The sequence below is a fragment of the Oratosquilla oratoria genome, chromosome 23, assembly GCF_046742065.1.
Source record: "Oratosquilla oratoria isolate Oo_2021 chromosome 23, ASM4674206v1, whole genome shotgun sequence".
NCBI classification, from domain to species: Eukaryota; Metazoa; Arthropoda; class Malacostraca; order Stomatopoda; family Squillidae; genus Oratosquilla; species Oratosquilla oratoria.
In genome coordinates, this window is record NC_134799.1 from 24,513,520 (window position 1) to 24,532,008 (window position 18,489).

General features: G+C 35.2%; 1 protein-coding gene across 5 annotated transcripts in view; it reads left to right on the top strand.

The window, feature by feature from the left end:
* Window positions 1–18,489, top strand: part of S2P (membrane-bound transcription factor site-2 protease) — a 42,772-nt gene that overhangs the window by 6,822 nt on the left and 17,461 nt on the right. For 4 of the 5 annotated variants that reach the window (XM_076206881.1, XM_076206882.1, XM_076206883.1 and 1 more), the window contains 6 exons: window positions 56–165; window positions 495–554; window positions 5,130–5,278; window positions 12,085–12,208; window positions 14,488–14,591; window positions 17,201–17,315. In XM_076206881.1, the coding sequence (XP_076062996.1) occupies window positions 70–165; window positions 495–554; window positions 5,130–5,278; window positions 12,085–12,208; window positions 14,488–14,591; window positions 17,201–17,315 (648 nt within the window). In that variant the 5' untranslated portion in view covers window positions 56–69. The remainder of the gene's footprint in view (window positions 1–55; window positions 166–494; window positions 555–5,129; window positions 5,279–12,084; window positions 12,209–14,487; window positions 14,592–17,200; window positions 17,316–18,489) is intronic. The other variant, XM_076206885.1, reaches the window with a different exon arrangement.

Sequence of the window (18,489 nt, forward strand, 5' to 3'; positions counted from 1 at the left end):
ATGTACCTATGGGAAAGCTCAAAGGCCTCATTGTTATTGAACGTTGAAATTCCAGCAAAGGCATACTGTATGCTGGTTTGGTACATCCTCTTGCACTTAGGGAGTATGACATTGTTGTTTGAGCTTGCAAAAACAGACCAGCTGCACTTCAACCCACCAGTTATGGTAGTAACAAGGTCTTTATAATTTGTGGAATAAACTTGGGAAAGAAAGAATAGATATAAAATAATGATGATAATACAGTAATAATTTTGATAAGTAACTAAACTAAAACCATGAAGGGCCAGAGGTAATAACAAGCCTAAGCAAGGTTAGGTTTATGCTAACTTAATAAAAAGTATGAAACAACAATGAAAATTCAAAGTATGTTTTCATATACTGGTAGTTGCTCTACAGGATGTACAGGTTATACATGTTGAACAATACCTTATACATCTTGCACTCTTTTATGATTGATTTGCCCCTCTTTATCATATTTTTCTTGGTCAGAACAGGACCTTAAAAAGTTCCAGGTGAGGCCACAAGTGGCTGAGGTCCTCTTCACTCAAGCAAGTGTGAGTTGAATCACTTGTGTCACTTTACCTTGGTCCCCCTACCCCATTATGACCACCTCTTTCTCCTTCTCATGGCAAGTTGTCCTCAAAGCAGTTGCATAGCTGGTGCTTTCAGTGGCAGTCTCTAGGGGGTTCCATTGTAATATAATGTACAGTCTTTTAACTGTACTGACTGTCATATATCAAATATAAAAGTGTTACTACTATTGCCAGTCACCTCTCTTGCCACTGTAATTGTCCTTGTGGTCCTCACTTATGGATATGGTGACACTTCTTTTAGTTATAATTTTTCTTCCATTAATTTTAATACAGTGTACTTCGCTGAGGTTCTAGCACGGAATCCCCTGAGAGTGCGTATGATCCTATGTGAGCTTCGCAGTGACATAGTGATTTCCTTAGTCCAAAGATCATTTTATTCAAGATCCTTCCCAAAGGAGATGATCTTACAATTGTTGACCAATTGAATTTTCTCCGCCATCATTTCACCAATCATATTCTTTATTTCAAGTCTTTATGGCAATATTGTTTACTTAGAATAATCTTGAGTCTGCATAATTCTCACTTAGGTTACAAAGGAATGTCATATCAGCAATACACTTAAGCTTCTGGGCTCTTATTTATAAACAAGGCAGGAAGGCGGACTCGGGCTATTAATTTATAAACAACCTACCTATAAAATGCAACACCCATCTTCTATCCCTCTTTTCTACTAGCCTCTTACAGTGCTCGGCAGCTACTTGGTCGTCCTGACCAAAGCTTTTCTACCAGCCTTTTACAGAAAGCATTAAAGTGGTTTTAACTAATGACAAAAAATCAAGAATATCTCTGATAGAAAATATTTTTTTGCAAGTTTGTGGGTGGTGGCATTGGTGATGTGTTGTTTTTCAGGCTGCAGTGACACTTTTGTTGTGATGAAAATTGAATTAGTTGTCTTTGTTTATTTTGTCTCTTGGTGTTATGTATGGTTTAGGTTGATAAAATAAAGGTAATTGTATAGTATGTATTACAGTTACATAAAAGGGGTAATCATTACCTATGAGTAATGCAGTTACAGATTTTAATGAGAAAGCGAGCCAGTGATTGGCCAAAAGTGCTTGGTCATCATCCAGTGACTGTCTGGGATTGCATGTGTATTTACCTAGTTGTATTATACGGGAAGGGAGCTATGCTCGTGGTGACCTGTCTTTGTATCATTCAGCATCAAGTTTTTTCTTAAAATTTTGAATAGTGTTTGCACACAGTTTCGTTGTCTAGTTTGTTCCAGGTATCAATCACTGTGTGGGAAGCTATTTTTTTTTTTTCCAGATCTCTTCTGTAATTATCTTTTTTGAGTTCCTTTTCGTGTCCTCTTGTTTTTCCATTGTCCCATTTCAGTAAATCATTCTTATCTAAGATTTCCATTCCTTTCATAATTCTATAGATAGTAGGTCTCCTCTTTCCCTTCTTTGTTCCAGAGTTGGTAATTCTAATTTGGACGGTCTTTGTTCATATGTCATTTTGGAAAGAGTTGGTGCCATTTTTGTTGTTGCTCTTCATATTCTTTCTAATTTTTTTATATTCTTTTTAGTACTGGGTGTCCATAGTGTTGCTGCATACTCAAGTTTTGGTCTTATTAGTATAGTCAATTTTTTTTATCATTTCCTCATCTAAATAGACAAATGCCACTTTTATTGACCTCAATAAATTGTAGGTTTCTCCGACTATTTTTTTTAATATGTTTGTCTGGTGTCATATCTTTGCTGATCATCCCTCCAAGGTCTTTTTCCGAGTTTACTTTTTTGACCTATTCTTCACCAGTTTTATAATTTTTCAATATTCTGTTTTTACTTTTTCCAAATTCCATTATACTACATTTCTTGATATTGAATTTCACTTCCCACTTTTGAGTCCATTTCCGGATCTTATCCAAGTCTTGTTGTAATGAGTTGCAATCCTTCTCAGTTTTTACTTTCTTTAGTATTTTTGCATTGTCTACAAGGAAATTCATATAACACTCTACACCTTCATCCATGTCATTTATGTATATTATGTATATGGCAAACATGATCGGGGCCAGTGCTGATCCCTGCGGGACACCACTTTTCATTTCTTCCCAATTTGAAAATTTATCTCTAATTACTACTCTCATTTTCCTCCCAGTCAGGAAGTCTTTCATCCATTCCAATAATTTTCCTCTGATGCCTATTGACTCTATTTTCCTTATTAGTTTTTTGTGTGGTGGTACCTTATCAAATGCCTGTAGTAGGTCCAGAAAGGCACAGTCTGTCCAACCATCTCTCTCTTGTATTATATCTATTAATCTTGAGTAAAAACAGATCAAGTTTGTTGTACATGATCTCCCTTGTCTGAATCCAAATTTATTTGAATTCAGTATAGTTTTTTCTTCCAAATGTTTAACCCATCTATTTTTGATGACCTTTTCACAAATTTTTGCTATTGTGCTTGTCAGGAAGACCGGTCTGTAATTTGATGGATCTTCTTTGTTTCCTCCCTTATAAATCGGTACAATGTTTGCATTCTTCCAATCCTGTGGCACCTTTCCTTCTTGAAGTGAGAATTTAATTATATTGTATATTTTATCTGTTAATTCCTCCATGCATTCTTTCAGTATCCAATTTGCAATTCCGTCTAGACCATGTGATTTCCTGACATCAAGGGTTTTGATTTGGTCGCTGATTTCCTTCTGTGTTACAATTATTTCTTTCTTTGAGGGGATATCTCTCTCTCTATTTCCTCTCAGTTAGGTGAGTTTTCTATTGTGAATACTGATTTGAAGTGGTCGTTCATAATTTCAGACATTTCCAGTTCTTCTGTATATTCATATTTACCCTGGTGCAGCTTTTCTACTTTCCTGTAAAATATTTTGGGTTCTTCCTTGCATTTTTCTACTATTTTGTTTTTCGTAGTTTCTCATTTCATGTCTGCTTATTTTTACATGATCATTTCTAGTTTGATGTATATTAGTCATTTGCTTGTTTTCTTGTCTTTTTCAATTTCTTCCAAGCTTTGTCTCTTTTATCCTTAGCCTCACTACATTTTTTGTTGTACCAGTTTTTTATGTATTTTCTTTCCATTTTTTGTTGAGGTATGTATGTATTCACTCTCTCATTATAAATTTCTTTTAATATATTCCATTTCTCTTCCATCCCTGTTTCTTCATTTAGGAATTTTTCCCAGTTCACGTTGCAAAAGAATTTTTTGTGCAGGTGATTTGAGGAACAACAGGAAATTGCCAATATGTGAAAGGGAAACCTTTGAATATGTTTGTATGTTGATATTTCATATATTGAAACAAAATATCTCATAATGACTTTAAGAAAATGTGGAGATGTGTTCCAGAACACCCCCCCCCATAACCCTAAAGTACAAGATAGTAAAACTCTTAAATCTGCCATTGTAATGTCAATAAAACACAAATGAACTTCAAAATGGTGTTTACTCAGTGATTATATACAAAAATTAAAACAAACAACTATTGTGAGGCATGCGATGAGACACACTGCATGTTGCTGGGGTGAGGAAGGAGAGTCCATCTTCTTGTAAATTTCTTTTCACTGTACCATTGGTGGACAAAAAAAGACCTGTACTATGATTAATCTCACTTACACCTTGCCCTTCTTCATGCCTCTATTACTTCTAATTTGTGCTTCAGTGTCAAGGTTTTATGTCGCTTTTTCTTGAGAGGGTCCATAAAAGATGATAATGATGCTAGTGGGGCACTTTGGAGGTATGATGAAAAAGTATGTAAGTAACAAGCTGGCAAGGAATGAACACATGACAGTGGTGATGACTGGGAACAGACTGGGAATGAGTCTATTTTTCAGTCTGTTTATTTGAACAAAGTGGGAGTGTAGGTTTTGTACAATACTTTTGTAATATTTTCATACTTTTCATTGCATCTAAGCATATGCCTTTCATGTAGAGAAAATTGTCCGCTTTTATTTTTTCCTTTCTGTACATGGAATCTTCGTATATAGGGATTCCATGTTCTATAATCAGGGATATTATAAGTTTAAGGCCAATTAAACCTAGAAAAACAAGTCTGATTTGTTATTATCACAAATCAAATAGGAAAGTACTAAAGTGTTTTTAACTAATGGCAAAGAATCAAGACTATCTGAATCAGCTAGAAACAATTTAACAAAACACTGGACTAATTTGGCTTGCATTCTCCTGTTATTGTGGTATGGGGCTTGGTAGGTGCTGAAATGTGTGGAAACAAAACAATATGGGATGTGAATCACCATGGCAGTCTAGTGGCCAGTGACAGTAGTAATGTGCTTAGCACTGTGGGAAGTTTGAAATCCTTGTTTTCATGTTTGGGGATAGGTTTTTCGTTTGTAGTCTTCCGCAAAACAAATGTGCAGATTTGTGATGACTATGTAATCAATGCAAATTCAACCGCCAAAACAATATTTCCGCACTTGCAGAGTTTGCAGGCTGTGGACTTGTTTGCTTGAGTGTTCAGCTCTGTTTAAAGTAGAAAAGTAAAAATACATTGCTTGTTGTTAGTCCTTATGCTTTCTTTCCCTAGGTTGATGTACAGTTACATAACATTATTTCTCTTTTTTTCAGTCATGTCTTAATCTGCCATACATCTACTTTCTGGAGAACACGGGACTTAGTGTGAAGCCCTTCCGACTGAACTGGTTCACAACAGTATTTAACCGCCCTATCACAAAATGGGCAGTATGGAGGCCCAGACTTCTCCGTGCTTGGTTTTCGTATGTATAAGACTTCTAGCCTACAAACTGTACAATTACTGTTTTATATTGCCATGGTCTGCAAAAATAAACTAAAACATCATCTGTTAAGAAAAAATGTTTATGTCTTTTGAAATGATAAAAAACATGCATATCATCAAACAGTGAAAACAAAATATATTTACTATCTTGTGTAAGTGTGATGCAGTCTAGGAGGAACTTAGGAGTTGGATTTTTTCTTTTTTGTAGTGGTTAGATGTGTGTGGATATGAGATGGGTCTTGTGTACTTTGGGCTTTGTAAGAGCCTGGGCTTTGTTTCACTGTTGCCAGCTTACAGAAGAGGGAGGGTAGGTACTGGTGAATTTGTTCCCCCTGATAGCAAAAATGTATAGCGTATAGGATGGAAATAGGTTGAAGCCTTCTTAAAGAGTGAATTAATATTGAACCTATTCTAGACACCAGAAACTGGTCTCTTGGGGTTGCACTAGGGACCAGTGACATGTATCTGCATGCGGTGGTCCTTCAAGATGGACAATGAAGCTACCCATTTTCAAAACCTGTTGATCCCCTCACCTCCATTAGAAGGTGCATCCCAGAGGGACTGACAATCTTTGGACTGGGCCCAAGATCTCTCTATTAACTTTAACTATGTTGATGAAGGAAGGGGTAAGACAGAAAATAGGGGTGAGTGGAGAGTGGTTGTGTATGAATGATGTGGTGATGCATGGAAGTGAGTAGGTGTGGGATGAGGGGCAATGGAGTATGTGTGAATGATATTTTGATACAGCCTGAAGGGGTTTCTCTTCATCTTCTCTTTTTCTGCATGAGGGGATGGAGAGGGGGGGTTGCTGATTAAATGAAGCATCCTTGCTGTGGATGTGCTGTGTCTTGCTGTATTGCCTCTCACCCAAGGCAGTGGGCAAGATGCAGGGATGACCCGTCATCCAGGAGGAACCAAGATAAGAGGATGGGAGTGGATTTTATGCCTTTGTTTTATTGGGTACCTCCCTTGTAAGGGAGAAAAAGTTGTTGGTATATGTATGTATGTATGTTTATTACACTTCTTCACATTTGGGGAGCTAATTGCCAGTGACTGTTCTTCTCTTATTAACACTTTCAGCAGGTGACATAGAATGTGGTCCCCTGTCACCACTCTTTTGTCATCTCTCTGTATTTACCCAGTTGTATTTAACTAGTTGTATTATACGGGAAGGGAGCTATGCTCATGGTGACCTGTCTTTGTATCTTTCAGCATCAAGTTTTTTCTTAAAATCTTGAATAGTGTTTGCACACACTGTTTCTTTATCTAAATTATTCCAGGTATCCAGTACTCTATGTGGGAAGCTATTTTTTTTAGATCTCTTCTATAGTTATCCTTTTTGAGTTTCTTTTCATGTCTTGTTTTTCCATTGTCCCATTTTAATAAATCATTCCTATCTAGGATTTCCATTTCTTTCATGATTCTATAAATAGTCAGCAGATCTCTTTCTCTTCTTTGTTCCAGAGTTGGTAATTCCAATTTGGACAATCTTTGTTCGTATGTTAATTTGGAAAGAGTTGGTGCCAGTTTTCTTGTTGCTCTTTGTATTCTTTCTAATTTCTTTATATTCTTTTTGGTACTGGGTGTCCATAGTGTTGCTGCTTACTCCAGTTTTGGTCATATTAGTGTAACTAATATTTTTTAAATAATTTCCTCTTCCAAGTAGTCAAATGCAGCTTTCATTGACCTTAATAGGTTAAAGGTTTCTCTTATTATTTTATTGATATGTTTGTCCAGTGTCATGTCTTTGCTGATTATTACTCCAAGGTCTCTTTCCAAGTGCACTTTTTTGACTTCTTCATCAATTTTATAATTTCTTGACACTCTATTTTTACTTTTTCCAAACTCCATTATACTACACCTCTTGATATTGAAGTTCACCTCCCTTTTTTGAGTCCATTTCCAGATTTTGTCCAGGTCTATCTGTGATGATTCACAATCCTCCTCTGTTCTTACTTTCTTTAGTATTTTTGTGTCATCTGTGAAGAAATTCATATAACACTCCACTCCTTCATCCATATCATTTAAATATATGGCAAACATGATTGGAGCCAATATCGAACCTTGTGGGACACCACTTATCATTTCTTCCCAATTCGAGTATTTGTCTCTAATTCCTACCCTCATTTTTCTCCCAGTCAGGAAGTCTTCCATCCATTCCAATGATTTTCCTCTGATGCCACCTATTGATTCTATTTTTCTTATTAGTTTCTTGTGTGGTACCTTATCAAATGCTTTTTGTAGGTCTAGAAAGGCACAGTCTGCCCATCCATCCTTTTTTTGTATTATTTCTATTAGTCTCGAATAGAAGCAGATCAAGTTTGTTGTACATGATCTTCCTTGTCTAAATCCAGATTGATTTGAATTCAGTATGTTTTTTTCTTCCAGATGTTTAACCCATCTACTTTTGCTAAATTTTCACATATTTTTGCTATTGTGCTTGTTAGGGAGACTGATCTGTAGTTGGTTGGATCTTCCTTGTTTCCTCCTTTATATATTGGTACAATATTTGCATTTTTCCAGTCCTGTGGTACCTTTCCTTCCTTGAGTATTTAATTATATTGTATATTTTGTCCGTCAACTCCTCTATGCATTCTTTCAGAATCCAATTTGCAATTTCATCTGGATGATGTGATTGACTTTTTTTTTTTTTTTTCTGATTTCCATCTGTGTTACAGTTATTTCCTTCTTTTGGGGGGGGGGGATCTCTCTCACTCTTTTCCTTCATAGATCTGTGTGAACTTTCAATTGTGAATATCAATTTGAAATGGTTGCTCATAATTTCAGCCATTGCTAGTTCTTCTGTATATTCATAATTTCCCTGGTGCAGCTTTTCCATTTATTGTTTATTGTTTAGTTTACCATTGACATACCTGTAAAATAGTTTAGGTTGTTCCTTGCATTTTTCTATTATATCTCTTTCATAGCTTCTCTTTTCATCTCTATGTATTTTTACATAATAATTTCTTAGTTTGATGTATGTTTGCCATTTACTAATTTTTTTGTCTTTTTTTTCCATCTTTTCCAAGCTTTGTTTTTTCTATTCTTAGCCTCACTACATTTTTTGTTGTACCAGCTTTTTATGTATACTCTCTCTTGCTTTTGTCATGGTACATATTTGTTCACTCCCTCATTATAAATTTCTTTTAGTATATTCCATTTCTCTTCCATCTGTTTTTCTTCATTTAGGAATTTATCCCAGTTTGCATTTTGAAAGTTTTTTGAGTTTCTCAAAATTCATTTTGTTGTACATTAGTCTTCCTTTTCTATGTTTCTCATTTCATCTTAAGTCCATTTGCTCTTTTAGTTTGAATTCTATTAGTACATGGTCAATCTTTCCTATTGGAGTTTTGTAATCAATTCTGTCCACAGTTTCAGGTTCTGACATAAGTATTAAATCCAGTCTCCATGGTTCCTAATTTTTTCTGTATCTGGTATTTTCTTTTATCCACTGAGTCATTGTGTATTCAATAGTCATATCAAGCAGTATGTTTCCCCAGAGGTCTTCTCCACCCTTCACTATTATTTCTTCCCAACATGTTTCTTTTGAATTAAAATCACCCATAATTACTATATTTCCTCTTTCTTTCAGTATATTAGTTCATATTTTGTATCTTCCAACAGTTTGGAATGATTGCTTTCTGTCCAGGACTGTGTTTTGGGGGGCACATACACTACTACAAATTTTCTACTTTTCATGTAATTGCTTTCAACTTTTATCATAATTGATTCTACATTGTTTTTTCCTTCTGTTATCTTTGTCACATTTAAGTCTTTCCTAGTCAAAAATAATACTCCCCCACCCTGTTTTTCCTTTCTATTCTTCGTCCAATAGTTGTATAGACATTGTCCTATAGTATTTGGTGGTAGAGTACTTTTTAATTTAGTTTCTACTATTCCCATTTTGTCTGGTTTTTCTAATGCCAGATAGTCATTGAATTCATTCAGTCCTGAAATCATTCCGTCTATGTTGGGGTATAAGCTATCTTTAATTTTTTCCTTCTCGTCCTTTTCTGTCTACTTTGTATCCTTTCCCTTGATATACCATTTTCTCAGCCTCAGGACCACCACTCTCTCCCTCTCTCTCTCTCTCTCTCTCTCTCTTTCTCTCTAAAAAAAAACTTTTCAGTCTCTGTTCTCTTTTCATTTGCTTCATTTCTAAGTTCCTTTTCTTTCTCTTTTTCTTCATCACTCATTTTTTTTTTATCCATACATTTTTGTAATGTTCATTATTTGCTAGTTTTGTTCTAGATAGTACTTCCTCTGCTGTTATTTGAGACTTAAGTATTACTTTTAGTGGTCTATATTGTTTTTCTTTTGAGTATTTTCCTATTCTATATATTTCCTCCATTTCTTTATCAATATTTTATCTTTCCTCTTGAATCTCTTTCAGAATTTCTTTAGTGATCTCTTTCTCCTCTTTTTCTCTCTAATATCTAGGAACATCATGTTTCTCTTTAATGCCATAGATTACAATGCATCTTTTTTATCTATTGTGTCCCTGACCAAATTACCTTTCTCCTTAATTGCCTTAATTACTGTTTCTTTAGCATTTTCCTTGACCTGTTGCTCCACTATTTCTTTAAAAGATAATTTTTGACTTTCCTGTTCTACTTTCCACTGTTTCTTTATTTCTTGGAAATAATTTTCTTTGATCTTCTCTTCCACTTTCTTGGTCACTGCCTGCATTTGATCCTTCATCTTATTCTTTAATGCCTCAGTCCTATTTATATCTTCATTTTTCAATCTTTCATTCTCTCCCTTTATCCTATTTAGTTCCTTTTTCAAATCATCTATCTCCCTGTTATTCTTTTCATTGGCCCTCGTCAGCAGGGCCTCTTTGTACATCATTTTATACTCACTTTTGATTTTGATTATTTTATCTAACAAATTATTGATTTCCCTATTTCTCATATTTTTAAACCTGGGTTCTCTTCCCATTTCTGTCCCTCTATACATAATTCCACTCTGTCAAAACCAGAAAATAATTTTTTTTCAAACCTTTGGTACGTCTTCAGGGTTTCGTTGAGGCATGTCCTTTTGGGGATTACCCCCAGAGGCGATTCCACCCTGCTTATGTCTAGGCATCTCTTTGTTCTTTATCCCTTGGGTTTCCGTTTTTTTTCTTCCATTTTTTGAGTAACGGACCAAGAAGAAAAATAAAGACACAAAAGACAATTACATTTTTGGTCACTTGTAGTACACTTCTCCCTTCCTGTTTTTGTAAACGCAACTAGGGCCGGTTCTAAATTCGTCTGTCAGCGAAGCGCTGCTTGGCGCTTTGGAGCTTCATTTTTGTACATCTTACTTCAACCACTGCAGGAGTGTGCTGTCTTTCTTTTGTGCTTTTACTTTATATTTTCCTTTCACCACTATCTTTGTTATGTATGATTAGTCACTCATTCTTTTCATCTGTTGGAAGGCCCTGTGCTTCCAATCATCTGACTTAAGTTCCACTTAGTATAGGAGAGGGGAATTAAACAGAGCTTAATTTTTCTTTTCTTCCTCAATATAATTACACTTGGTTCCTTAAGTTGCACTAAGGGACTCCCCTCAGGAATCCTCAATTTGGGTACTAGGTCAGTTCTGCAGTGATGTCATGATTTCTTTATGTGAATGATCTTTAATGTTAGATTTAAGAACTTCCCTATGGGCATGATCTTACAATCATGAACCATTTGAATTTTCTCCTCCACCCTTTCTCCAATCAGAACAGCTATTACAATCTCGCATGCAATACTGCTTATTCAAGCAATCTTGAAATCAATGCACACACTGACTTAGTTTACATGTTGTTACATCAGCATAAAAATAAAAATGAACATTATACAGTAGTAAAAATATAACACTCATCATCTACCTCTCTTTCTACCCACTTGTCTAACAGACTCTTACATAGAAACAGTGATACAACATAGATAACAGTCTAAAGTGTCCTCTTAGAGAGAACCGTGGGAAGTTCAGAGGACCATTCCCAGCCACTGTAGGACTGTAGGTTTTCTATTTAGTGAAACTCAAAGCAACAATTGATTGATTGGGGTGCACCTGTGCACCTGTAGGTGATGGTGGGGGTTTACATATTGCTTTGGGAAGTGGGTTGGGGGATGATCTTTGTTTTAGGAATGCTGTGTTGTTATGTGAAGGTGCAGTTTCTTGACATCATAAAAAGACTGTAAAATAAGACAGAAAAGACCATTTTGAAGTTCTCAGACTAGATATTTATAGTTGTAATAAAACCATGAAAATCAGCTGATTTATGAATGAAAAACCAAGGAAATTGAGTCGATAGTCATAATGTATATAAAATAAAATAAACTGCAACTATAGTACACTATGTTCTGGGCCCTTATTGTATTTAACTTTTAACTAGTATTATACGGGAAGGGGAACTATGCTTGTAGTGACCCATCTTTGTATCTTGCAACATCTAGTTTGTTCTTAAATTCTTGTTTGGTGTTTGCATACACTATTGTTTTGTTCAATTTGTTCCAGACATCCACCACGTGTAACCAAAACTAAATAGAATTCACTGTGATTATTATTGTACATTTTTAATTCATTACCAGTATAGGATCTGTTCCTGCAGAAATAGATACATTTGATCATGCTCCTATATGGCTAAAGCGATTTTGTAAAGATTTGAGAAACCTGGAATTGAAACAGAATGAATACACTTGTAGTTTGATTGTTCATTCATTTTATACACTATCTGAATTTTTTGTCCCATTTATTACATATATCAAGTGTGTGTGTCAGATAAAAGAAAAAAATTGTTTTTGGTTTCAGTATTGGTGCAGTGGTTGTGTGTTTACTGATAGTGCCCTCCATTGGCCTTCTGGTAGCAGGGCTTGTCACATCTATGCAGTTTGGTTCAGAAAAAGAAAAGGCAGAACATCTTTTGCAGCTTGTGGTAAGTTAAGTGGAGAAGAGGGATGAAAAAATGAGGAGGAAAGAAGAAATGTTGAAGAGTTATTTTAAAAGGCTGTGAGAAATCCATTTCTGTTATGAAAAGCACTTGAGGATGAATTTGTATACAGTTTTTGAGAACTGAGAATTGGATGAATGATTTTGTAGGAGGGAGGATCCTAAGTGTGATTGAGATGAAACATTTGAGAAGTATGAGATGTAATGAAGATGGATAGAGTGAGAAATATGTTAGGGCAGAGAATACTGATGGGAAAGGAGTTGTGTGATACAGTAAATCAGAATGCAGAGGTAGTTTGGTCATATAGAAAGAGTAAGTGGTACTTTTCCTTCTTTGAGTGAGAAATCAATTATCTTGCGTATTTTGCCTGTTAGTTTGTCTATACATTCTTTTAATATCCAATTTGCAATTCCATCCAGCCCATGTGACTTTCTGATGTCAAGGTTTTTATTTTTTGTTACCGTATTTCTTTCTGTGTCACTGTTATTTCTTTCATTGGGGGATCTTTCTCTCTCTCCTTCCTCCCAATTTTGTGAGTTTTCAATTGTGAATACAGATTAACCCCTTCCATACGGTGCCGCACACGTAGGCGTCATGGGGAGCGAGTGTATTCGCGAGGCTGCCATATCGGCGTCTTGATTATATTTATTGTAGTCGCTCCTCCATAATGACATTCTTTCTAATTCTTTTGTAATCGCATTTTCTATGGTTATCAAAATTCACGGGTGAAGAGAGAACGATCGATATAAGCGGTGACTATATTTTATGATGCGAGTATTATTACGACACGTCGTACGGCTGGCATTGGCTGCTGCCACCGAGATCTAAGTCTATGACGCCTACGTGTGCGGCACCGTATGGAAGGGGTTAATGCTTGATCATAATTTCAGCCATTTCTACATCATCTATATATTCTTTATTTCCTTTAACACAGTTTTACTATTTTATGTTTGTCTTTTAGTTTGTCATTCACACATCTGTAGAATAGTTTAGCTTGGTCCTTGCATTTTTCTATTATGTCTTTTTCATAGTTTCTTTTTTCTTTCCTGCATATTTTTACATATCCGTTTCTTAGTTTGATATATGTTTGCCATCTGATTTTTTTTTCCATCTTTTCCAGGCTTTGTCTCTTCTATAGCTTCACTACACTTTTTGTTATACCAACACTTTATGTATACCCGTTTTTGTTTCTTCTTTGGTACGTATTTTCTGTTCCCTCCTTGTATTTTTCTTTTAATGTGTTCCAGTTCTTTTCCATCTTTATTTCTTCATTTAAATTTTTTTCCTAGTTTGCATTTTGAATTTTTTTTTTTTTAAGTTTTTCAGTCTGTTTTGTTATACATTAGTCTTCCTTTTCTAGATTTCTCATTTCTTCTCACATCATTTTGTTCTTTTAGTTTGAACTCTATTAGTATGTGGTCACTTACCAACTGGTGTCTTGTATTCCATTTTGTCCACGATTTCAGGCTCAGATGTGAATATTAAGTCTAGTTTCGATGTTCTTTATTGTTTCTATATCTGGTGTTTTCCTTCACCCATTGAATCAATGTGTATTCAATAGTTATATCCAGTAGAATATTTCCCCAAATTTCCTCTGTCTTTTACTGTCATTTCTTCCCAACATATTTCCTTTGAGTTAAAGTCACCCATAATTACTATGTTTCCTCCTTCTTTCATTAATTCAATTAAAGTATTTGTTGTGTCTTCCAGTAGTTTGGTATGATCACTATCAGTCCAAGCCTGTGTTTTGGGGGGCACATATACTACTATAAATTTCCTACTTTTCATATTTCCATTTTCAACTTTTATCATAATTCTAAATTCTTAGACATGTCTAGATTAAAACCACTGCTGCAGCAGCTGTTAATATTGTGGCAGATTTAGAGAAAATTGCTGCTGATGATAATTTAACTGACCTTCAAATTTACAATGTCACTGTCATTCTCTTTTTATATTGCTGTTTACCATCACTGTCTTGATTGATTTGAAAGTGAAAATTATTGGAAAATTAAGGAAGAATAATATGTATATGAATACTGTAATTCTCTTTCTTCTTCTTCCAATATTTGAAATGAATTTTTCATTACTGCTGTGTGAAATGTTGCACAGCTGCCAGAATACAGGAGTGGTTATTTACTGTATGGATTAATGAATTAATTTTTTTCAATCTTTGAATTGCTCTAGTTTTTATATAGAATTCATGCATTGTAAGGATGGTTCGTGTTAATTTTCTTTATGCAAATTTTCTTCTTTTGATATTGCAGATCCCAGGAATAACCTTCCCAGTGAATGATTTACCTTATTATTTTATCACTATTCTGATGGCATCTGTTATACATGAGGCTGGTCATGCAATTGCAGCTATCAAGTAAGTTTGTTAGTGATATATTCTTTTCATTAGTGAAGTAGCCATAGTTTTTCTTAATATCATTAGAGTATTTTAAGATAGTGATTTTGGAAAATCACCAAGTATTTCTGGAACAAGTTAAAACATGAAAAAGGGAGAAGCCTGTTGAAGGTAGTAAACATTTTTTACATGAGTAGTAAAGGACATGTGAGTTGGGAATACATACATACATATACCAAAGGCTTTTTTCCCCTTACAAGGGAGGTAGCCAAAAAACAAAGGCATAAAACCACTCCCACCCATTCCATCTTCACCATTTCCTCATCTATGTAGTCAAAGGCCACTTTCATTGATCTTATTAAGTTGTAGGTTTCTCCAACTATTTTGTTTACATGTTTGTCTGGTGTCATGTCATTTGAAATGATCACTCCTCGGTCTCTTTCTAAGTTTACTTTTGTAATTACTTTTGTTCCAATTTTGTATTGACTGGATATTCTATTATTGCTTTTTCCAAATTCCATTATACTACATTTTTTAATGTTGAAATTCACTTCATTCATTTTACTCCAATTCTAGACTTTGTCCAGATCTCCCTGAAAAGATTTACATTCTTCTTTGTTACTCACTCTCCTCAATAGTTTTGCATCATCTGCAAAGAATATATAGCATTTAATTCCTTCATCCATGTTGTTTATATAAATAGCAAACATTATTGGAGCCAACACAGAGGCTTGGGGGACTCCACTTATCATGTTTACCCATTTTGAGTTCTTTTCTCTAAGTATCACTCTCATTTTTCTTCCTTCCAAGAAATCTTCCATCCATTCCAATAATTTTCCTTGTATTCCACCAATTACTTCAATTTTTCCCAGTAATTTTTTGTGTGGTACTTTGTCAAAAGCTTTTTGTAGGTCCAGATAGGCACAATCAGCCCAGCCATCTCTTTCTTGTATTATGTCTACCAATCTTGAGTAAAAGCATATTAAGTTTGTAGTACATGATCTTCCACTTCTAAATCCAAATTACATACATACATTCATATACCAAGGCTTTCTCCCCCTTCCAAGGGAGGTAGCCAAAAAGGGAAAGGCATAAAAACACTCCCACCCATTTCATCCCTAAATACACTCCACACCCCTCCCACCCTTCCTCTCATCTGAGCACCTCATCTGAGCACCTCCTGGATGACGGGTCATCCCTGCACCCTGCCCACCGCCCTGGGTCAGAAGCAGTGTCGCAAGACACAGTACATCCACAGCAAGGCCGCTTCATTTAACCTAACCTAACCTAACCTAAATCCAAATTGGTTGGGGTTTAATATTTTGTTCTTTTCCAAGTGTTTAGTCCATTTGTTTTTAATAACTCTTTCACATATTTTTTAAATTTGTGCTTGTAAGGGATACTGGTCTAAAATTTGTTGGATTTTTTTTATTTCCTCCCTTATATATTGGTACAATATTAGCATTTTTCCAATCTTGTGATACTTTTCCTTCTTTGAGTGAGAAGTCAGTTAGTTATCTTGTGTATTTTGTCTGTGAGTTCGTCTATGCATTCTTTTAATATCCAGTTCGCTATTCTGTCTGGTCCATGTGACTTTCTTACATTGAGTTTCTTTATTTGGTCCCTTATTTCTTTCTGTGTCACCATTATTTCTTTCATTTTAGGGGATCATTCCTGGTGACTATCATCCCACAATTGTGAGCTTTCAATTGTAAAAACAGACTTGAAGTGCCTGGTCATTACTTCAGCCATTTCTACATCTTCTGTGTATTCTTGATTTCCTTCACGCAATTTTATTATTTTGTGTTTGTCTTTTAGTTTATCGTTTACATATCTGTAAAATAGTTTAGGTTGATCTTTGCATTTTGCTATTATATCTTTTTCATAGTTTTTTTTTTTCCTCTCTTCGTATGTCTACGTATTCATTTCTCAGTTTAATGTATGTTTGCCATTTAGTCTCTTTTTTGTATCTTTTCCAAGCTTTGTCTCTTTTATCCTTAGCATCGCTACACTTTTTATTATACCAGCACTTTATGTACTCCCTTTTCTGTTTCTGCTTAGGCACATATTTGTTCCCTCTTTATATATTTCTTTGAAAATGTTTCATTTCTCTTCCGTCTTTGTTTCATCATGTGTGTGTGTATAAAAGAGTAGAGGTGGTGTAGACATGTTATGAGGGTGGATAAAAGCAGATATCCTTGGGGAATGCATTAAGTTGGTGGTGCTTGGCTTGGGAACAGGGAGCAGGCCCAGAAGAAAGGTGGATGGATGGGATGAATGAAGCTATTTACCATGTGATCAGGATCTCAAAAAAGTGAAAATGTGTGTGAGTGACATAGTTGGAGAAAAGCATGTAGACTTGGGCATTGAAATGGCAGTAATGCTAGGAAAATGATAAAGTGCAATCTCTGTTTGTTTCCAACAGAAATGAATGAAAGGGACATGAGTAATGAGAATGAAAAGGGTAAAGGTTTTCCTTCCCCATGCCTAGCCATTTTGCTTGGGAGGTAGTGGCTGATTTGACTAAGGGGGCAGTGGATTCAGTTAGAATGTTTAATAAATAGTTGTTATTGGTATATCAGGGATTATTCATTCATGAGATCTGGCATTGTTTTCTTTTATTCTACCAGGGAAGATGTTCATGTGAATGGATTTGGTCTTGTATTTATGTTCATCTTGCCAGGGGCATATGTTGATGTGCCCACAGAGGAAATACGTTCTCTTTCACCTTTCCGACAACTTAAGGTGAGAATCTCTGTGTAGCATGCTTTCTTCTTCATTTGCATACATTTCTAAAGATGTGTTTAAACCTAGAAATAAATTATTTTGTTAACATGTAGTAGGTTGCAAGCTGAGAGCATAATACTTTTGGTGGGCAGGTCATATCTTTATGACCAGAAATTTTGTAACTCTTGAAAGAACATCACAATGGTTTGATAATACCCACCTGAAAATCAGTTATAGTTACTGTATTAGTAGGTATTGTACTAAATTATTATAATTAGGTTGAAATGAATTAGATTTCTTGAATTTACACAATAGGTACATTGACTTTCTGAGTCTTGTGCATGCATTCTTTAGGATGTCACATGCATAACTAGTGAATAGTAAAACTTGGAGTGTGTATTTACTGACTACTGGTCAGACTGGCACTTATGTAGGTCACCGTTTTTCTTCCCACCAATCCTAATTTAAACTGTTCAAAACCCTTAGAGAAGGCTTCTTAGGATGCCCTCACATATCTGCCTTACCACACCAATTACTCCCTCCGTTCCTTTCCTAATCCTCTCAATTAAAACCCTCCCATATACTTTCCCAACTACACTTAACAAACTGATATCTCTGAAACTACTCACATTTGTCCACTTTTCCCTTGTAAAGCAGAACTGTACAGGCACTCCTCCAGTCCTCCAGCACTCTGCCCTCTTTTAGACACACATTAAACAACCTCACTAACAAGTCCACTATTACTGTGCCTCCTTTCTTTAGACACTCTTCTTGACACCCATCTAACCCGGGCATCTTACCTGCTTTCATCATTTTCAAAACTACTTGCATCTCATCTTTTCTTACTTCTCCATTTTCCTTTCCCATCACCATAATTTTCTCATTTAATCTTGTATTTCAGTATAATGAATCATAAAAAATTTCATGGTTCTTAAGCATGGGATGATTATTGAATGTGAGCTGATAACAAATTATTCATATAGTTCTTTATCTTGTAATACTGTATATATCTGGCTTTGGAATTTTTAGTGGTGTAAATTTTCAAATATAGAAGTAATTTTTTGTTTTTGTTTCTTATGAAAGTTTGGATAATGGATTGTTTAAATAAAGGATCATTTAAATACTGTATAGAGGTTCTATTATACCTTTTTAATGTTACAATTTTAAAGGTCAAATGGCAAATATAACATTT